Source organism: Aedes albopictus, chromosome 1, assembly GCF_035046485.1.
Source record: "Aedes albopictus strain Foshan chromosome 1, AalbF5, whole genome shotgun sequence".
Taxonomy (NCBI): domain Eukaryota; kingdom Metazoa; phylum Arthropoda; class Insecta; order Diptera; family Culicidae; genus Aedes; species Aedes albopictus.
In genome coordinates, this window is record NC_085136.1 from 27,700,954 (window position 1) to 27,723,867 (window position 22,914).

The following is a 22,914-nucleotide window of genomic DNA, read 5'->3' on the forward strand; positions in this document are numbered from 1 at the left end:
TTCGAATGTAGAAAAAAAAACAATGGAAAGATGTAAAAAATAACTTTCGTTTAATGAAAAATCGTTATAAACATTTTACCATTTTACATTCGGACATCTACCTACTGAAGCGACATGTGCATAGTTAAATACCTGTATGTTGTCTGTCTCAAGGGTTGTAGGCCCACAGATTAGTCTTCTTGAATTTTAAAACAATTCCTAAAAAGTCTCGTTAATTTCATTTCTCATTTCAAAGTTTCTTCTCTTATCTTTTAGCAAGACCGTTTCACATAAGTTCATATAAATTAGCACAGGTAAACGATACACGGCTCGATGTAGCAATCAAGGTGCTCGAATACGCCGAGCATTTAAAAATCTTACGAACGAAATCGAGCACCTCCAACCGAATAACCCGACGAATCCGAGGTGGCGGCGACGAAAACGACGACGAGCGAGCGCCGCCGATCGGCCTGCTTCGATGATGTTGCATTCCCTCTCTGCGTTGCGCGCACACATTCGTCTCGATTCGGACGATGCGACGCGACGCCTGTCGCCGGTCGGTGGGTGGTACAGTGAGTATTGAGCTACGACTAGTCACGGTTGTATACGCTAAGATCTGTTGACACGAAGCGAGGGTAATTTTAAAAGTGCAAGATTAAAGAACTTCTGATTTTATACATACTTAAGCCGAGAAGTGAATCTATTTGTTGGCTATGAGCAGTTCAACGCGAACATTCATCTGCGGGAAGAAACATAGGATTTGTCAGCGTGTTCCCCCGCGAACGTGTGAAAATTATCATGCGTGTGTGAGAGAGTGTTTCATTCACAAAAATACTCCCGTGACTGCGTGGAATCGAGCGACCGTTGTGAACCAGCATTTGAATCGACCCAACAGCGACCGGCGCAGCTGAGCGTCGCGAGAAGAGTGGCGAAGAAAAATGTAAACAAGAAGTGGGCGCCGAAAACAGATGTTTTCTACGGTGGTGTGAGTGCCGGTCGCTTATCGCTTTCGTTGACCCACGAGAGTCTCCACGTCTCGTCGTCGCGCTATGCGACGTCGCTTCGCTATGTTTTGTTTTCTTCTTCGGTCGCGCATCCTTGCGCTATTGGATGTTTGTGTGTATGTGCGTCGCGCATGGAGAGTGTGGAACTGACAAAATTTAGGCAGCAATCTGCCCGAGTGGCTCAACCCAGCAGTAGCGAGGAGTACTTTGTGCGGTGAGGTGTTTCATTAGCGTAGTCAATAGTTCATACGATCGACGACTATCCGCCGTTGTTGATAGCTACGAGTCCGGAACGATACTGCTGCTGCTGAGCGCTGAAACGGTGTGCGAATTCTTCGGGGTTTTGTTCTTCGCCTGCTGCGGTGAGTCCTTATTCTCGGGGATTGTTTTGAGGGAGTTGCATTGCCCCCGTTCGTTCGCTCGCTCGCTCATTCGATTCGTCGTCGTTCGCATCGCACTCGCTCGCGCGGAATCGAAGCAAGCCGGTTTTTCGCGAAGGGACTCCAAGGGGGGCCTCCAGCAGAACTTGAACTTGCAAAAAAGCCGGCTTGTTGTCGCGCAGGTTGGACCACTTGCTCGCTCGTCGCTCTCACTGTGCTCGCGAGTTTTGTGCCGGGTTCTCATGCTTTTTGGTTTTGTGCATATGTTTCTTTGGGACGGTATTCGGCAGGCACAGCCACAGGCCGATTTGTGTAGAGTGAGTGTTTCAAGATTTTGGGCAGTAGTGGAGGAAAACGAAAACCCTTGCCGTTCGCGTTGTCGGTCGCTGTTGTAGAGCCTCCTAGCCTTGCCTTGCGCGTATGCCGGTTGATCGGATCTTGCGCATTTTCGCATCAGACTTCTCACGCTGCGGACGTGTGAAACCGGTGTGTAGTAGTAGAGAGAGTAGGAGCAGGAGTCCCCAAAAAACACACAGTCTCTGTTTGCATCAACGAAGGCTGTGCGAATCTCCGTGCGTGCGTGCGTACGTACGTCAGGCCGTTCGTTCGTGCGTGCATTGAACACTCCTCTGCTGCAGTTGCGTTGTTGGGAGTGCGTTGATGAGTGCGATAAGAATCGGGAGATAAACAATAGAACTCAGTAGGCGATTTTTCGATTTGGGATGATTTTTTGAGTGATTCGCGTTCAAGGCCTACTTCGCAACCTAGATCGGGATTTTTGTGCATTGGCCTGCTGAGAGTGGTGAACAGTTATGCACAACGGGTTTTTGTTGGCACTATTGTGATTGGGTTCGCTCATTGTTTTCCTTGTCAGCGGTAGTGTATTGTGAAGAAACCTGGGAAGAACCGTTAGGTGATCTTTGAACCGTAGTGATTCCAACTGGAAACAAGGACTGTCGAAGAAGCACTCGGAAGAAGAACAGTGTGTCGAGCGAACGTTCCGCCCAAGAAAGATTTCTGCGAAGCATATGTGAAGAGAGAAGTGATTTTTTACGAAACAACCTGTGAATATTCGGTCAATTTCAGAGAGAAGATCAAAGGCAGTGATTCAAAAGTGATTTCGGGGGTGTCGATTCTCGGTTTTCGGTTTGAACGGATCCGGTTTCGTCGGTTGTCTCGGTGTCCGGGCTGCGAGAAACAATGGACCTACTGTGCACAGAAAGCATCAATAGTGTATCAGAGGTAGGCGGCGATCAGCTCAACGGCAGTTCCGGACCACAGCAGACACCGATGGAAGTTCGTCTCAACACGGCAGTGAAGGATCCCACGTTTCTCGACGATCGCTGCTTGGAAAATCTACTGAAATCAGAGGAACGTCATGCCTGCCAGCACAGCAACTACTTTGCCACGGTGCAGAAGGACATCACACCGGACATGCGCCGGGTTGTCGCAGAATGGATAATCGACGTAAGTACATACCATCTTCTCTGGCCCCTTTAAACCGTTGCGTCACAGTCGGCGACGACCGAAATACATTGTCATTGGATTATTAGCTTTTTTTCGCACACTGCGATTGTCATCTTGCCGTTTTCGCCTACTATGTACTCCGCGCGGGCCGCAACAAGTATATAACTCGCTGTCGCAGCCTACTTGGGTTGGTCTGGTTTTAATTTCGATTTTTTTCTACGTTTCGTGAGATTCGTGCTGCGATTAGAAACTTTTTAGCACCTTGTATATGGAAAATTCCTAGTCGGCGACGGCAGCTATCTTGGGCTCGGCTCGCCGAGAGATACGCTTGCTCACATGTTTCCTTATCAAGAAAAAAGTCAGTCGCAGCGCGACTGCAACTGAGGGCTCTTTAAAAATCCCGGAGACGAATTTGAAGCAGACGAAAAAAAAAATGTTCAAATTCACCAAAATTTTGCTTCGACGCGAAACGCAAAGATCAAAACCCAGAAAACACGAACAGCAGTGCGAAGGAGAATCGTGACGACGAGGCAGTCGATCGAAGCGAAGAAGATTGCAAATTCTCGGTTCGGCTGCGGCGACCGCGAGATGGATTCGCGGTGTGTCCGTTTTGGGTCGAACGAAGAATCTCGTCCGGTCCGAGTCGGAATCGTCAGAAAGGGGGATGAAAATCGCTGTTGATGTTCGGGTTTCTCGGGATCGTTCTGCGCTCCCCTCTTTGAGTTGGAGCTCCGTCCGTAGCTTTGATTCGGAGGGGAGGTTTTTCTCGAACGAGCAGCAAGGAAACAAAATGGCCGACCAGCACTACCAGATCGAGGGGGTGATTTTACACTGATTGGATTTTTATTTGAGTGGCGATTGAAAGTGCGAACAACAGTAGGCGCTGGACGCCGAGACGGGAATGACGGGATTTGAACTTTGGAAGGAACGATCTAGTAGTCTGCTTATTAGTTTATTTTGCTCTTGGTCATTTATAATTCACGCATTCAAAATGGTCGATTTCTTTAAATTGGTTTCCAAAAAAAAACGCGTAAATGTGATTTCGGCACTTATTTTCGCATTGAATTTATCCAATTTTTGGCACTGAATTTGTCAAACACATGATAGTTTTTTTAACCTTTATTTCAAACCTTGAAACCCATCGAATTTGATGTATCCCTTCAACAGTTCCTCTAGATATTCTTCTAAGAATCTCAGAGGATTCCAAAGCAGAATCCCAGAGGATTCTGAAGCAGATTTCCAGAGGATTCTGCAGCAGAATTCTTGCGAATTCTGAAGTAAAATCCCAGAGGATTCTGAAGCAGAATCCCAGTGGATTCTGAAACAAAATCCCAGAAGATTCTGATGCACATTCCCAGAGGATTCTGAAGCAGATTTCCAGAGGATTCTGAAACAAGTTCCTGTGGATTCTGAAGCAATCCCAATGGATTCTGAAGCAAAATCCCAGTGGATTCTGAAGCAGAATCCCAGCGGATTCTGAGGCAGAATTCCAGTGGATTCTGAAGCAGACTCCCAGAGGATTCTGTTTCTGAAGCAGAATCCCAGAGGATTCTGAAGCAGAATCCCAGAGGGTTCTGAAGCAGAATCCCAGAGGATTCTGAAGCAGAATCCCAGAGGATTCTGAAGCAGAATCCCGGAGGATTCTGAAGCAGAATCCCAGAGGATTCTGAAGCAGAATCCCGGAGGATTCTGAAGCAGAATCCCGGAGGATTCTGAAGCAGAATCCCAGAGGATTCTGAAGCAGAATCCCAGAGGATTCTGAAGCAGAATCCCAGAGGATTCTGAAGCAGAATCCCAGAGGATTCTGAAGCAGAATCCCAGAGGATTCTGAAGCAGAATCCCAGAGGATTCTTAAGCAGAATCCCAGAGCATTCTGAAGCAGAATCCCAGAGAATTCTGAAGTAGAATCCCAGAGGATTCTTAAGCAGAATCCCAGAGGATTCTTAAGCAGAATCCCAGAGCATTCTGAAGCAGAATCCCAGAGGATTCTGAAGCGGAATCCCAACGGATTCTGAAGCAGAATCCCAACGGATTCTGAAGCAGAATCCCAACGGATTCTGAAGCAGAATCCCAACGGATTCTGAAGCAGAATCCCAACGGATTCTGAAGCAGAATCCCAACGGATTCTGAAGCAGAATCCCGGAGGATTCTGAAGCAGAATCCCAGAGGATTCTGAAGCAGAATCCTAGAGGATTCTGAAGCAGAATCCCAGAGGATTCTGAAGCAGAATCCCCGAGGATTCTGAAGCAGAAACCCAGAGGATTCTGAAGGAGAAACCCAGAGGATTCTGAAGCAGAAACCCAGAGGATTCTGAAGCAGAAACCCAGAGGATTCTTAAGCAGAATCCCAGAGCATTCTGAAGCAGAATCCCAGAGGATTCTGAAGCGGAATCCCAACGGATTCTGAAGCAGAATCCCAACGGATTCTGAAGCAGAATCCCAACGGATTCTGAAGCAGAATCCCAACGGATTCTGAAGCAGAATCCCAACGGATTCTGAAGCAGAATCCCAACGGATTCTGAAGCAGAATCCCGGAGGATTCTGAAGCAGAATCCCAGAGGATTCTGAAGCAGAATCCTAGAGGATTCTGAAGCAGAATCCCAGAGGATTCTGAAGCAGAATCCCCGAGGATTCTGAAGCAGAAACCCAGAGGATTCTGAAGGAGAAACCCAGAGGATTCTGAAGCAGAAACCCAGAGGATTCTGAAGCAGAAACCCAGAGGATTCTGAAGCAGAATCCCAGAGGATTCCGAAGCAGAATCCCAGAGGATTCTGAAGCAGAATCCCAGAGGATTCTGAAGCAGAATCCCAGAGGATTCTGAAGCAGAATCCCAGAGGATTCTGAAGCAGAATCCCAGAGGATTCTGAAGCAGAATCCCGGAGGATTCTGAAGCAGAATCCCAGAGAATTCTGAAGCAGAATCCCAGAGAATTCTGAAGCAGAATCCCGGAGGATTCTAAAGCAGAATCCCAACGGATTTTGAAGCGGAATCCCAGAGGATTCTCAAGCAGAATTCCAACGGATTTCGAAGCATAATCTCAGCGGATTCTGAAGCAGAATCCCAGAGGGTTCTGCACGCTAAGGTCAGTTTACCTTTTTTCCAAAAAGTGCACAATCGCAAATATGCGTAAATGATACTCAAATATAGGTAAACAAGACTCAAATGTGGGTAATGTGTACCTAATTGTAACCCAAATATGAGTAAATATTACCCATAAATGCGAATGTGCACTTTTGCAAAATATGAGTTTTATTTACCCATATTTGCGTAAAGTTTACGCAAATTTGAGTAAAATTTACCCATATTTTAGAAAAATAGGTAAACTGTTCTTAGCGTGTGTAGTAGAATCCCAGAGGATTCTGAAGCACAATCCCAGAGGATTCTTAGGCAGAATCCCAGAGGATTCTGAAGCAGAATCCCAGAGGATTCTGAAGCAGAATCCCAGAGGATTCTGAAGCAGAATCCCAGAGGATTCTGAAGCAGAATCCCAGAGGATTCTGAAGCACAATCCCAGAGGATTCTGAAGCAGAATCCCAGAGAATTCTGAAGTAGAATCCCAGAGGATTCTGAAACAGAATCCCAGAGGATTCTGAAGCAGAATTCTAGAAGATTCTGAAGCAGAATCCCAGAGGATTCTTAAGCAGAATCCCAGAGGATTCTTAAGCAGAATCCCAGAGGATTCTTAAGCAGAATCCCAGAGGATTCTTAAGCAGAATCCCAGAGGATTCTTAAGCAGAATCCCAGAGCATTCTGAAGCAGAATCCCAGAGAATTCTGAAGTAGAATCCCAGAGGATTCTGAAACAGAATCCCAGAGGATTCTGATGTAGAATCCCAGAGGATTCTGAAGCAGAATCCCAGAGGATTCTTAAGCAGAATCCCAGAGGATTCTTAAGCAGAATCCCAGAGGATTCTTAAGCAGAATCCCAGAGCATTCTGAAGCGGAATCCCAACGGATTCTGAAGCGGAATCCCAACGGATTCTGAAGCAGAATCCCAACGGATTCTGAAGCAGAATCCCAACGGATTCTGAAGCAGAATCCCAACGGATTCTGAAGCAGAATCCCAACGGATTCTGAAGCAGAATCCCAACGGATTCTGAAGCAGAATCCCAACGGATTCTGAAGCAGAATCCCAACAGATTCTGAAGCAGAATCCCAACGGATTCTGAAGCAGAATCCCAGAGGATTCTGAAGCAGAATCCCTCTCTGGGAGCAGAAAGAAAAATATATGATATAATAGTTTTATGATATTTACCGTGTACTTCAACAAGTTTTTGACGTATAAAAACGTTTACACTGAGAAAAAAGTACATTGTAATTCCCCTCAGAGCAATCCAGCAAATTTTTCAAATATAATATTCCAGTAATTGCCCACAGATCGATTGTGAACCTTCAGACCAAATCAGTTTCCATAAAATGACAAACGTCAAAAGAGTATGTTTTGGTTACCCACAGTGTACACTGAAAAAAAAAAGTTCTTGAGATCTTGAAATTGAAATTCATCATGTTTTAAATAGAAGCGCACTCATTGTTCCTGCTCATCGCCGCAATCAACCCTTGTAATTAATTAAGTTTTAATAGCGTGTGCGCCTCCGGAATAACCTTGGAAATAACCATGCAAAATTTATCCGTCCGGACAGCGATGCCAAACTCCCTGGACCTAGACGCTTGGCTACACGGCTCGATGGTCCTTTAAATTTTAAAATACCCACCCGCTCGAAGTTTCCGCCGTAGAGACGGAGCAGAAGAGATGTATGAAACTTTAATGATTTGTGGCTACGTGCCATAAATCACCCATGGAACCCGGGAGACGATTCCCTCGGCCCGTGACGATGAGGTTAGGTTTTTGATTTAACGACTGTTTCTCGGTGTAGCTTGGCCACCACCACGAGACCGGGTTGCTGTGCAAACACGCAACTCATTTGACTAGTCGGCCGGCGGTCTCCTCGGTAAATTATTACACCATAAACCACTTACCTTTATTGATAATAACGTGTACCCACACACCGCACCGCAGGCAGGCCTACTTTAATCGATTTTTCTTCCAGTGTGGGATTAATCAAGAACGGTCTGTTGAACGTCGCAAAACTCCCTTAATAGAATGAGGAGACCCTAAAGGGGGTCCAAATGTATATGATAAACACCTGATAATTACTCCGGTTTTCGAACGGTTTATTATGACTGCGGGTGCGGAGGGCTGCGCACGTCTCGGCTTAATTGGACCCTTCCAGGGGAGGTAGGAAAAGGAAGACGGAGGCGCATCGAAGCGCCTCCTGTGGTAAACACTCGCACGCAATCGGTCATTTTCTGACAGGATTGGACGCGGACGGTGAGAGACGCAGAGAGCGGTGGAAACGAAACATGATGGATTAATTTATGCTCCCTCTCGAACCGCTCTGTCTTTACATTTTGTCCGTTTTTTTTTACAACCAATTTATTGTGGCTTTAATGAGGTGCTTTTGTAGTCACTTTTCGGTTCAGTGTTTTCATTTGGAAAAACACGTGTTCACGGGAAGATTTTTGTTTTGGCGACACGCTTGATCGCAGCGTTACCAGATCTACGGAAATTTCCGTAGATCTACGGAATTGCGCTTATTTTACGGAACTACGGATCCGTAGAATAAATCTACAGAAAACCCGGTTTTTATACGGAAACCTACGGAAAGCTACGGGAAATCTACGGATTTTCAACCTGAATCTACGGAATAAAAATTCTGAAATTCTCCCCCCCGCTCATCAATTTTCATCTACGGAAGCACTTGTGAAAAAATCTGACATCACTGCTTGATCGATCGAAGCAAGCTTTGACCGCGCGGGCGCGTGTTTTTGACAGTTGCGACCGCGCGCGCGCTCGCGCAGGTGACAGCCCGTCCGTCACCCTTCAACTGTCAGACGAATGTTGTTGACCGTCTGGTCAAGCTCAATATAGAAGCTGTCGGAATTAAGCCGCGAAGCGGCGCGGCGATCGCTGACCCGTGTCGCTTCCGACAATGTTTTTCAATTAGCGGAAAATTTGTTTCCGCGCCTCCGCACACGGGATTCGAACCCGACCCGGCTCCAACCACCAGTCCACACGCGGGGTAATTTATATTTCACGCCGTTTAGTTCCCGCTCCGTTTGACTTTTCAATTTTCCGAAGCGGGTTGAAGCTGGTGGCGGTCACGGCGGCGATGAATGAAAAAGAAACGGCGCAGCGTCGCGTCGGTGGTCGCTACCGTTTTGTCGGGTGCAGGTCGCTAATCGGCTAATGTCCCGAACATTATCAGAGACGCCATAACCATTACCATTCCGCGGTCAGGACGTGACGCTCGGTAAACCGCACGGGAATCGGTCATTGGTATTGTGCATTCGGAACTGATTGATGGGTCTGGCCACGGCCACGGTTCAACGATCCGACTGGTTTGGTCCTCGAAATTGTTCGACATTTCGTATCGAATTTGAGACAAGATTTCTTCCAGTGTATAACAACTCATTCAGCATTCAGTTACACGCAAAATTTATGGTACTACCTGATTCAGAAAACATTCCGCAATATAATTTAATCGTGCAAACACTTTAGAAACATACTTTTGAGCCCGAGATAAACTAGCCTTGGGCTAAAAATCTCGTTAATAAAGATAAAAAAAAAACATACTTTTGAGTTAAGGGTCTTTTAACGAAGCATTTTAAAACCACTTTTTTGTAGTCGCTTGACAGTTCTTCAATGGAATTGACAGATCCTAGAGTCACTTTACCTTAAAGTCATAATTGGAAAAGCGATCATCTGGAGAGCAGGAGACTTATCAATCTGGAACATTTGGCATCTTTCTTCCGGTTACTCTTTTACAGCTGTAGCATCAACTCTCTCGCTGTAATAGGGCTTTTCATTTGACAGGGTCGTGTATGCCATTGTTTACAACTGCCGAATCAAATACAAGTCAGTCATTTTCATAGGAGAACTGTCAAAGCCCCACAAAATCAGCAAAATGTCATTCGTAAATTTGTACACGTCAGTGTATCACCAGCGGCGTCATGGTCTCGCGATTTTTTCCGCAGTCAAGTTCGCAGATTGTGAACAATCCTCGGTACCCACTTTACGTAATTTATGTTTAGTCCCTTACTGTCAGAGCTGTCAGATCGGTGTAACACGCTAAACATAATTTACACAAAGGGCAATTTACACGGAAAAAAATACACGGTAATGAATATTTATTGGGTACCGGACTGGACACAAAAAATTTAATGGTTTTCTTTGGTACATCGAGGTCTTGAAATTAGTCTATAGTATCACTTCTCAGGTATCACTGACAGTATGCCCGATAGCGCAAATTTGACATTTTGTCATTGCTCAAGAGGCCTTTTCAGTTGACAGGTCCGCGTATGCCACTGTTTACAACTGCCGAACAAAGGCGCAAACCATGACGCAAACGCTGAACTGTCATTTTCATAGGAGAACTATCGAAGGCCCTCAAAATCAGCTGATTTTGAACGTCTTCTGATTAGGCCTATTACAAAGACTTGTCAATTTTAAAGCTGCAATCGAAAAGTTCTGATAAAAACAAACTTGCAACAAGTAAACAACCGCTGTAACGAATTATTCGTAATCCCTTTCCATAATCGTGTTGCACTAATCGACCGTCTTCTGTGCTACAAACGGTATTTCAAATTTCGAACTATTTATCCACCGAACGCCACCATGTTCTAATCGTCTTTTTCCACGCTTGTGCGGCTTCCCCGTGACCGGCTTCGGACTTCGGAGGAACAAAGAGAACCCGAAAACGCGCCGTTTAGTTAACCTTTCGATCCGCTTGCTCGCTAGTAGTGCCGCCGCGCCGCCTTCCAGGAATTTTGCGACCACTGCGCTGCTGGCAGCTCGTCTTTCATCGGCCCATCGCGTCGGTCGGGTTGCCTAGACAACGACAACGCAACGCAACGATGCCGCCGATGTTCGTCAATCAATGCCTACTTCGCTACGAACGGTTCGACTGGATGATACCTGCTGCTGATGATCGATCCTGGATTGCTGTGATTAATGATACAATCTACAACACCTTTGATCGACTTTTGATTTGCTCAGTTGGGAGCTCATCCAGTCTCTTTTGTCATAACTTTTCAAGAGCACAGTCAGTCAGTTAGTCGGCGCACAATTTTCACGCATAAACGCAATCGCAGCTCCTAAATATCTTCCCACGATCGTCGTCGCCTGCTCAGTTCTCGATCGTTGTCATCGTCGTCGAGCATACTCGACGTTGTCGTCGAATAAGTTAAAGAACGCGCTGATTCCTCCTCCTCCAAGTGCTCTTTTTCTCATCCTCCTCTTCACCGTTTCTTCCGTGCGTGAACCACCAAGACGAAGAGAAATGCAGCATTTTTGCTGAATAAAAATCCGAAGACAAGACAAGAATCGGTGGTTGCAAAGAAAAAAAAACACACATTTTTAATAACCAACAACGACAAACAACAACCCCGGCAATGGCGACGAAGACTATGAGACTGAGGAGAGGAAGAGTGAGTCTGCGAGAGCATGCACCGGCCACCACCGAGCTGATTGTTGCTCATAAATCACGAAAAATGTGCATGTGACAAGGAGAAGTGGCTTCCGATTAATCGGGAGTGCCGTCGTGTCGTGGCGTGGCGTTACTAATGAACAGTAAGTAGTAGGCGACGAGGAAAAAAAGAAAACATCGAAACGATGTTTTGTGTCATTCGTGATCAACTTTGACTACGATTTATTTTTACGTGTGCTGTGATGGTCCTGATTTATAAGATTCTTCTTCAGAATCTTCTAGGATTCTGCTTCAGAATCCATTGGGATTCTGCTTCAGATTCCACTGGGATTCTGCTTCAGATTCCACTGGGATTCTGCTTCAGAATCCTCTGGGATTCTGCTTCAGAATCCTCTGGGATTCTGCTTCAGAATCCTCTGGGATTCTGCTTCAGAATCCTCTGGGATTCTGCTTTAGAATCCACTGGGATTCTGGTTCAGAATCCTCATGGATTCTGCTTCAGAATCCTCTGGGATTCTGCTTCAAAATCCTCTGGGATTCTGCTTCAGAATCCTCTGGGATTCTGCTTCAGAATCCTCTGGGATTCTGCTTCACAATCCGCTGAGATCCTGCGTCAGAATCCTCTGAGATTCTGCTTCAGAATCTTCTGGGATTCTGTTCAAGAATTCTTCGGGATTCTGTTCAAGAATCCTCATGGATTCTGCTTCAGAATCCTCTGGGATTCTGCTTCAGAATCCTCTGGGATTCTGCTTCAGAATCCTCTGGGATTCTGCTTCAGAATCCTCTGGGATTCTGCTTCAGAATCCTCTGGGATTCTGCTTCAGAATCCTCTGGGATTCTGCTTCAGAATCCTCTGGGATTGTGCTTCAGAATCCTCTGGGATTCTGCTTCAGAATCCTCTGGGATTCTGCTTCAGAATCCTCTGGGATTCTGCTTTAGAATCCTCTGGGATTCTGCATCAGAATCCTCTGGGATTCTGCTTCAGAATCCTCTGGGATTATGTTTCAGAATCCTCCGGGATTCTGTTTCACAATCCTCCGGGATTCTGCTTCAGAATTCATTGGATTCTGTTACAGAATACGCTGAGATTCTGCTTCAGAATCCGCTGAGATTCTGCTTCAGAATCCTCTGGGATTCTGCTTCAGAATCCTCTGGGATTCTGCTTCAGAATCCTCTAGGATTCTGCTTCAGAATCCTCTAGGATTCTGCTTCAGAATCCTCTGGGATTTTACTTCAGAATCCTCTAGGATTCTGCTTCAGAATCCTCTGGGATTCTGCTTCAGAATCCTCTGGGATTCTGCTTCAGAATATTCTGGGATTCTACTTCAGAATCCTCTGGGATTCTGCTTCGGAATCTTCTGGGATTCTGCTTCAGAATCCTTTGGGATTCTGCTTCAGAATCCTCTGGGATTCTGCTTCAGTATCCTCTGGGATTCTGCTTCAGAATCCTCTGGGATTCTGCTTCAGAATCCTCTGGTATTCTGCTTCAGAATCCTGTGGTATTCTGCCTCAGAATCCACTGGAATTCTGCTTCGGAATCCTGTGGGATTCTACTTCAGAATCCTCTGGGATTCTGCTTCGGAATCTTCTGGGATTCTGCTTCAGAATCCTCTGGGATTCTGCCACAAAATCCACTGGGATTCTGCCTCAGAATTCACTGGGATTCTGCTTCAGAATCCACTGGGATTCTGCTTCAGAATCCACTGGGATTCTGCTTCAGAATCCACTGGGATTCTGCTTCAGAATCCTCTGGAATTCTGCTTTAGAATCTTTTGAGATTCTGCTTCAGAATTCTCAAGGATTCTGCTTTAGAATTCTCAAGGATTCTGCTTCTGAATCCTCTGGGATTTCGCTTCAAAATCTTCTGGTATTCTGCTTCAGAATCCTCTGGGATTCTGTTTCAGAATCCTCTGGATTCTGCTTCAGAATCCTCTGGGATTCTGCTTCAGAATCCTCTGGGATTCCGCTTCAGAATCCACTAGGATTCTGCTTCAGAATCCACTGAGGTTCTGCTTCAGAATCCACTGGAATTCTGCTTCAGAATCCACTGGAATTCTGCTTCAAAATCCACTGGAATTCTGCTTTAGAATCCACTGGAATTCTGCTTCAGAATCCACTGGGATTCACCGGAATCGAATCAATATAAACTGACAGCATTCTTTTTTTTTCTGGAATTCTGCTTCAGAATCCACTGGGATTCTGCTTCAGAATCCACTGGGATTCTGCTTCGGAATCCACTGGGATTCTCTGGAATCGAATCAATATGAACTGACAGCATACTTTTTGTCGTCAAATTTTTTCAACTTGTTTGTTTAAAATCAACTTCTTTCTCTTTCAAGCTATGTTTTTAATAAAAAGGTCTATGCTTATGACGATTCGTTTGTTGGATGGTTAGTGCCTTCAGACTTAAATGAAACCCTAATTTCTTCTGATACTTCATCCTTTGGTTCAAACTCACCATAAGCTGGCAGCATTTATTCACTTTCTCTAGTACGTTTAACCAACTAGTCGAAAACCATCTATTGAGGCGGTGATCTTTCAAAAATTTCAACAACCTGATCTTCAAAGCATAAAAGAGTGATCCTCTCATCGAAATCCTAAATTTGTTTGCATAACTGCATGGAACTGGACCTTTTCCAGAAAAAAAACCGGACGCCAACCTTTATAACGAATCTATTTAAATTCTAAAACTCGTCGTTTTCCTTCATCGTTTGTCACGCTACGTCTCTTTATGTTGATTCGACTATTGTAAAATCTTCTGTTGCATTTAATGCAATGGTTAAAATTCAACGTAAGCTGACAGCATTTTTCTCTTCCTTAAATATATTGAACCAACTACCTAAAAACCAACTGTTGGGGCGGGAGGGTCTTTAGAAAATTTCTAAGCAACGAAGAGTGGTATTTTCTGCAAGTCTATGTTTTTGTCGAAAAACATCGAAATCCTTAATTTGTTTACATAGCATCATGGAATTGAACCTTTTCCACCAAAACCGCACTCCCATCTTTTAAACGAATCGATTTGAATTCGAAAACTCGTAATTTTCCTCGCTATTTTTTTCTTGATATGCTTGCTATGGTTCAAACGCAACATAAACTGACAGCATTTGTTTTTTTTTCTAAACCAACAAGCTAAAATCATCTGTAGAAGTAATTCCCTTTTGAATATTTCAAAATGTTGATCATCGAAGCAAAAAAGTTCTATTTTCCCAGAAATTCTATGTTTTTGTCGAAAAACATCGAAACATCAACGTTTTTGACCAGCAGTATGGAAATGAACCTCTTCCAGCAAAACCGGACGCCTATCTTTACAACGATTCGATTTGAATTCAAAAACTCGTCATCTTCCTTCGCCGTTTGTCGTAAGTTCGAGTTTCGATCTTGATTTCGCCCGTTTCACGTCACATTTGCGAGTGAAAACTATTTAGTCTGAGGATGTCCCTCTCACCCGCAAGAAGAGCCACCTTAGCATCGATCACCCATCCGATCGCTGCTTTCCGATCTTTACCGGCAAAGATCAATATTCCCAGAACGCCTCCTCGCATCGCAAGCGATCTCATCCGTCTATTTTGCTTCTGACGAAAGTTCATCGACCAGCAGCCAGCACAGCGATCCATTTAAAAATTAAACCCAACCATTCGTTCTCTCTTCCATTCTGGAGGGGTTCCATCATCATCGGTCTACCTACCTACCTACCTACTTACTTCTCAACGTGCACGTCGTATTCATTGGCACCAACGTGAGAAAAAATTTGCGCATTGCGAAAATCCTATGCAAAAAACTGGCCGACCAACACCGTACGGAGAACTAACTTTGGCTGTATGTATAGTGCTGGTTGGATGGTACGATCATCGTCGATCGTTGAGCGAAGCTTGCAAATTTTACACAAGCTCACAGCTTTCCGGCTTTACCAAAAGCTGCGAAACTAGATTCGATTCGCTAGAAGAGGTATAATTTCACTACTGGGAACGTGGATGCAACATTTTGGTTCTACTGGGCGAATCGATAAAATGTATGTGCGTGTGTATGTGTGTATGTATGTGCGTGAGAATCTTGATCGATTCAACCATAATTCATCCCAATTTGAAGACAAGACTGTAGATCTCACTTGGAAGATCACATGTCGATCAGAAGATCAAGGATCATGCTGGGAATGTGAAATATTGAAAGTCTCGATCAGTTCGGTCGATCCCAGATCTTATAGGTGGATCATTCCAAAGTTTTTCACTCGGTTTGACTGTGCGTCGCCGGTGCAATCATAATTAGTGCCGCTCGTTGTTCGCTTGTCGGCTTACAAAAAAAAAACCGAAAAACAAACGTATGCGAGCGCAGCTGAGCGGAAAATGGAGATTTTAGCAAAATATACAAATGATCATTTTTCAAAAACCCGGAGGCGACAAGGCGATAATTCGAGTGCGTTCGAGTTTTGCGACCAGCAGAAAACCAGGCCCCCACAAATGTCTAGCCCGCAAATATTTTGCCTTAGTGGTGGGTGCTGGCTGAACTTGCGCAAATGATGGATGAGCTACTAGATCGCGATCCGCTTCGCGATGAGCGAGTGTTTGTGCGATCGTGCCAATCTACGCTCTTTTTTTCGCGATCATCAAGCACAGGCAGGTATGAAATTGCCCTTCCATTCAAAGTTCGCGAAAAGCTTCAAGGTCAATGGTTCGCGGCGTTCCGTACGATCGATCGCCTGGCGATCGTTCTGCGTTGCTGCTGACGTAAGATTCAAATTTGCACGAAACGATCATCATATTCGACCGCCGCCGAGGGGGCCAAAGCGTTCTTGTTATTGTTATTGTTTAGAAGTTTTGGCTGCGGTTGGCCCCCCTTCCACGACAACTACTGAACCGTGTGGGGATCACTGTTTTAGAACGAGGATCGCCGAATTGGTGGTTGGTGATCCATCGTAGCGCGATCATTGACGACGATGATGATTATGACGGCGGTGCTGATCGCGCATACTGATCAGCGATCGTGGACTTCACCACTACAATGTTTCGCCGAGCATGCGAATGCGGAGTTCCGAGTCAGCGATCGAGCAACGATCGCCGCAGCGACGACGACGACAACAACCGTGTGATTGCTGCTTGTGTGCCAAATATAGTGCTAATTTTGAAGTGGCCGTTCTTCTTGTTTCCTGCTTCTCCTAGCTAGCTGGGTAGCTGATAGTGCTGAGTCTAGCAGGATTTCGACGGAGCTAGAAGAATAGCGGATTGGATTGGTTTGTTCACGCTCACAGTTGACGGAGGTGCGGGTTGGCACTCATACAAGGCGCTGGTACCAGCGGGGATGTCCCAATGAATGGACGACGATGCAAATTTGGCGTTGAGCGCGACTGGTTTTAAAACCAAGCTGTTTGAAAATTAGAAAGGAATTTACATAAATTGGTGTACGCGGTGGGGTGGCAGATCGCTTGAGGGAGAAGAATGTCGTTTAGAGCAGAACGATCGTAAAATTGAGAAATTGTTGCAGGATTATCGGCGGAATTTGCCAGTTTCGACTGCAGTTCATCGCAATTTTACGACGTGTTTTTGATTAGTTTTTATAGATTGGTTCTTAAACGATTGTTTCTTTCTGATTCTTCTTTCACTGTTCCAAAGTATTACTCGAGCCTGATTGGCACAATTTGCCACAGAGGAGGAAATTTCAAGAAAAATCTGACCAGTTATATATCATCCTGCCCATCAGAATCAGAATACTAACCTTTCAGAATCATTTAACCCTTCTCCTGAGAGATCCTTGTTCCATAATTTGAGATTGTCAAGATATTGCCCTGGGATGCTGAAGCAGAATCCTAGCGTATTCTGAAACAGAATCCCAGAGAATGCAGAATCCCAGAGGATTCTGAAGCGGAATCTCAGAGGATTCTGAAGCAGAATCCCAGAGGATTCTGAAGCAGAATCCCAGAGGATTCTGAAGCAGAATCCCAGAGGATTCTGAAGCAGAATCCCAGAGGATTCTGAAGCAGAATCCCAGAGGATTCTGAAGCAGAATCCCAGAGGATTCTGAAGCAGAATCCCAGAGGATTCTGAAGCAGAATCCCAGAGGATTCTGAAGCAGAATCCCAGAGGATTCTGAAGCAGAATCCCAGAGGATTCTGAAGCAGAATCCCAGAAAATTCTGAAGCAGAATCCCAGAGGATTCTGAAGCAGAATCCCAGAGGATTCTGAAGCAGAATCCCAGAGGATTCTGATGCAGAATCCCAGAGGATTCTGAAGCAGAATCCCAGAGGATTCTGAAGCAGAATCACATAGGATTCTGAAGCAGAATCACATAGGATTCTGAAGCAGAATCCCAGAGGATTCTGATGCAGAATCCCAGAGGATTCTGAAGCAGAATCCCAGAGGATTCTGAAGCAGAATCCCAGAGGATTCTGAAGCAGAATCCCAGAGGATTCTGAAGCAGAATCCCAGAAGATTCTGAAGCAGAATCCCAGAGGATTCTGAAGCAGAATCCCAGAGGATTCTGAAGCAGAATCCCAGAGGATTCTGAAGCAGAATCCCAGAGGATTCTGAAGCAGAATCCCAGAGGATTCTGAAGCAGAATCCCAGAGGATTCTGTTGCAGAATCCCAAAGGGATCCGGAGGAGAATCCTAGAGGATTCTGAAGCAGAATCCCAGAAGATTCTGAAGCAGAATCCCAGAGGATTCTGAAGCAGAATCACAGAGGATTCTGAAGCAGAATCCCAGAAGATTCTGAAGCAGAATCCCAGAGGATTCTGAAGCAAAATCCCAGAGGATTCTGAAGCAGAATCCCAGAGGATTCTGAAGCAGAATCCCAGAGGATTCTGAAGCAGAATCCCAGAGGATTCTGAAGCAGAATCCCAGAGGATTCTGAAGCAGAATCCCAGAGGATTCTGAAGCAGAATCCCAGAGGATTCTGAAGCAGAATCCCAGAGGATTCTGAAGCAGAATCCCAGAGGATTCTGAAGCAGAATCCCAGAGGATTCTGAAGCAGAATCCCAGAGGATTCTGAAGCAGAATCCCAGAGGATTCTGAAGCAGAATCCCAGAGGATTCTGAAGCAGAATCCCAGAGGATTCTGAAGCAGAATCCCAGAGGATTCTGAAGCAGAATCCCAGAGGATTCTGAAGCAGAATCCCAGAGGATTCTGAAGCAGAATCCCAGAGGATTCTGAAGCAGAATCCCAGAGGATTCTGAAGCAGAATCCCAGAGGATTCTGAAGCAGAATCCCAGAGGATTCTGAAGCAGAATCCCAGAGGATTCTGAAGCAGAATCCCAGAGGATTCTGAAGCAGAATCCCAGAGGATTCTGAAGCAGAATCCCAGAGGATTCTGAAGCAGAATCCCAGAGGATTCTGAAGCAGAATCCCAGAGGATTCTGAAGCAGAATCCCAGAGGATTCTGAAGCAGAATCCCAGAGGATTCTGAAGCAGAATCCCAGAGGATTCTGAAGCAGAATCACATAGGATTCTGAAGCAGAATCCCAGAGGATTCTGATGCAGAATCCCAGAGGATTCTGAAGCAGAATCCCAGAGGATTCTGAAGCAGAATCCCAGAAGATTCTGAAGCAGAATCCCAGAGGATTCTGAAGCAGAATCCCAGAGGATTCTGAAGCAGAATCCCAGAGGATTCTGAAGCAGAATCCCAGAGGATTCTGAAGCAGAATCCCAGAGGATTCTGAAGCAGAATCCCAGAGGATTCTGAAGCAGAATCCCAGAGGATTCTGTTGCAGAATCCCAAAGGGATCCGGAGGAGAATCCTAGAGGATTCTGAAGCCGAATCCCAGAAGATTCTGAAGCAGAATCCCAGAGGATTCTGAAGCAGAATCACAGAGGATTCTGAAGCAGAATCCCAGAAGATTCTGAAGCAGAATCCCAGAGGATTCTGAAGCAGAATCCCAGAGGATTCTGAAGCAGAATCCCAGAGGATTCTGAAGCAGAATCCCAGAGGATTCTGAAGCAGAATCCCAGAGGATTCTGAAGCAGAATCCCAGAGGATTCTGAAGCAGAATCCCAGAGGATTCTGAAGCAGAATCCCAGAGGATTCTGAAGCAGAATCCCAGAGGATTCTGAAGCAGAATCCCAGAGGATTCTGAAGCAGAATCCCAGAGGATTCTGAAGCAGAATCCCAGAGGATTCTGAAGCAGAATCCCAGAGGATTCTGAAGCAGAATCCCAGAGGATTCTGAAGCAGAATCCCAGAGGATTCTGAAGCAGAATCCCAGAGGATTCTGAAGCAGAATCCCAGAGGATTCTGAAGCAGAATCCCAGAGGATTCTGAAGCAGAATCCCAGAGGATTCTGAAGCAGAATCCCAGAGGATTCTGAAGCAGAATCCCAGAGGATTCTGAAGCAGAATCCCAGAGGATTCTGAAGCAGAATCCCAGAGGATTCTGAAGCAGAATCCCAGAGGATTCTGAAGCAGAATCCCAGAGGATTCTGAAGCAGAATCCCAGAGGATTCTGAAGCAGAATCCCAGAGGATTCTGAAGCAGAATCCCAGAGGATTCTGAAGCAGAATCCCAGAGGATTCTGAAGCAGAATCCCAGAGGATTCTGAAGCAGAATCCCAGAGGATTCTGAAGCAGAATCCCAGAGGATTCTGGAGCAGAATCCCAGAAGATTCTGGAGCAGAATCCCAGAGGATTCTGAAGCAGAATCCCAGAGGATTCTGAAGCAGAATCCCAGAGGATTCTGAAGCAGAATCCCAGAGGATTCTGGAGCAGAATCCCAGAGGATTCTGAAGCAGAATCCCAGAGGATTCTGAAGCAGAATCCCAGAGGATTCTGAAGCAGAATCCCAGAGGATTCTGAAGCAGAATCCCAGAGGATTCTGAAGCAGAATCCCAGAGGATTCTGAAGCAGAATCCCAGAGGATTCTGAAGCAGAATCCCAGAGGATTCTGAAGCAGAATCCCAGAGGATTCTGAAGCAGAATCCCAGAGGATTCTGAAGCAGAATCCCAGAGGATTCTGAAGCAGAATCCCAGAGGATTCTGAAGCAGAATCCCAGAGGATTCTGAAGCAGAATCCCAGAGGATTCTGAAGCAGAACCCCAGAGGATTCTGAAGCAGAATCCCAGAGGATTCTGAAGCAGAATCCCAGAGGATTCTGAAGCAGAATCCCAGAGGATTCTGAAGCAGAATCCCAGAGGATTCTGAAGCAGAATCCCAGAGGATTCTGAAGCAGAATCCCAGAGGATTCTGAAGCAGAATCCCAGAGGATTCTGAAGCAGAATCCCAGAGGATTCTGAAGCAGAATCCCAGAGGATTCTGAAGCAGAATCCCAGAGGATTCTGAAGCAGAATCCCAGAGGATTCTGAAGCAGAATCCCAGAGGATTCTGAAGCAGAATCCCAGAGGATTCTGAAGCAGAATCCCAGAGGATTCTGAAGTAGAATCCCAGAGGATTCTGAAGCAGAATCCCAGAGGATTCTGAAGCAGAATCCCAGAGGATTCTGAAGCAGAATCCCAGAGGATTCTGAAGCAGAATCCCAGAGGATTCTGAAGCAGAATCCCAGAGGATTCTGAAGCAGAATCCCAGAGGATTCTGAAGCAGAATCCCAGAGGATTCTGAAGCAGAATCCCAGAGGATTCTGAAGCAGAATCCCAGAGGATTCTGAAGCAGAATCCCAGAGGATTCTGAAGCAGAATCCCAGAGGATTCTGAAGCAGAATCCCAGAGGATTCTGAAGCAGAATCCCAGAGGATTCTGAAGCAGAATCCCAGAGGATTCTGAAGCAGAATCCCAGAGGATTCTGAAGCAGAATCCCAGAGGATTCTGAAGCAGAATCCCAGAGGATTCTGAAGCAGAATCCCAGAGGATTCTGAAGCAGAATCCCAGAGGATTCTGATGCAGAATCCCAGAGGATTCTGATGCAGAATCCCAGAGGATTCTGAAGCAGAATCCCAGAGGATTCTGAAGCAGAATCCCAGAGGATTCTGAAGCAGAATCCCAGAGGATTCTGAAGCAGAATCCCAGAGGATTCTGAAGCAGAATCCCAGAGGATTCTGAAGCAGAATCCCAGAGGATTCTGAAGCAGAATCCCAGAGGATTCTGAAGCAGAATCCCAGAGGATTCTGAAGCAGAATCCCAGAGGATTCTGAAGCAGAATCCCAGAGGATTCTGAAGCAGAATCCCAGAGGATTCTGAAGCAGAATCCCAGAGGATTCTGAAGCAGAATCCCAGAGGATTCTGAAGCAGAATCCCAGAGGATTCTGAAGCAGAATCCCAGAGGATTCTGAAGCAGAATCCCAGAGGATTCTGAAGCAGAATCCCAGAGGATTCTGAAGCAGAATCCCAGAGGATTCTGAAGCAGAATCCCAGAGGATTCTGAAGCAGAATCCCAGAAGATTCTGAAGCAGAATCCCAGAGGATTCTGAAGCAGAATCCCAGAGGATTCTGAAGCAGAATCCCAGAGGATTCTGAAGCAGAATCCCAGAGTATTCTGAAGGAGAATCACATAGGATTCTGAAGCAGAATCCCAGAGGATTCTGAAGCAGAATCCCAGAGGATTCTGAAGCAGAATCCCAGAGGATTCTGAAGCAGAATCCCAGAGGATTCTGAAGCAGAATCCCAGAGGATTCTGAAGCAGAATCCCAGAAGATTCTGAAGCAGAATCCCAGAGGATTCTGAAGCAGAATCCCAGAGGATTCTGAAGCAGAATCCCAGAGGATTCTGAAGCAGAATCCCAGAGTATTCTGAAGGAGAATCACATAGGATTCTGAAGCAGAATCCCAGAGGATTCTGAAGCAGAATCATATAGGGTTCTGAAGCAGAATCCCAGAGGATTCTGAAGCAGAATCCCAGAGGATTCTGAAGCAGAATCCCAGAGGATTCTGAAGCAGAATCCCAGAGGATTCTGAAGCAGAATCCCAGAGGATTCTGAAGCAGAACCCCAGAGGATTCTGAAGCAGAATCCCAGAGGATTCTGAAGCAGAATCCCAGAGGATTCTGAAGAAGAATCCCAGAGGATTCTGAAGCAGAATCCCAGAGTATTCTGAAGCAGAATCCCAGAGGACTCTGAAGCAGAATCCCAGAGGATTCTGAAGAAGAATCCCAGAGGATTCTGAAGCAGAATCCCAGAGGATTCTGAAGCAGAATCCCAGAGGATTCTGAAGCAGAATCCCAGAGGATTCTGAAGCAGAATCCCAGAGGATTAACGGTTGATTTAAAATTTTTAGTAGTAGGTCGATTGACCACTCGCGGCGCTGGTGTCGTTTTTGCTCCTGTTTGACGTTTGCTCACTACCGTCATCTAGTGGCGGCCCGGCTAAACACAGTAGGTTTAGCATTGGGCGATTACGTTTTCGTGACGATGTTTTTTAATGAAATTTGTTCCAAGTGTTACGTCTGTTTCTCTGTGATCATACCTTAGGATCGTCTTAAGGTGATTCGGGAAATTCGATGCGATGTTTTTTCCATGACTGACTTCAAATTCTTTTCAACAACTAAGCAGTCTAATGCAATGGTGTATATCTTGGTCAGAAAGATTTTCTTTTATTTTCGTATCTGTCATACACGATACACGATTGCAGAAATTTTCACCGTTCAAAAAAGCTTCGAAGCAACGGAACTGAGGTCAGCAAATAATGTTCTAGGTGATGGCCTTATCCACACTCTTCTTTTTTCTCTGGATTGCTTCTTC

At 45.6% G+C, this 22,914-nt stretch overlaps 1 protein-coding gene across 1 annotated transcript in view; it reads left to right on the forward strand.

Moving 5' to 3' along the window:
* Positions 1-1,169: 1,169 nt before the first annotated feature.
* LOC109428421 (G1/S-specific cyclin-D2) overlaps positions 1,170-22,914 on the forward strand; it is a 216,864-nt gene continuing 195,119 nt past the window's right edge. The window contains exon 1 of the mRNA XM_019704171.3: positions 1,170-2,830. Coding sequence (XP_019559716.3) covers positions 2,564-2,830 — 267 coding nt within the window. The 5' untranslated portion in view covers positions 1,170-2,563. The remainder of the gene's footprint in view (positions 2,831-22,914) is intronic.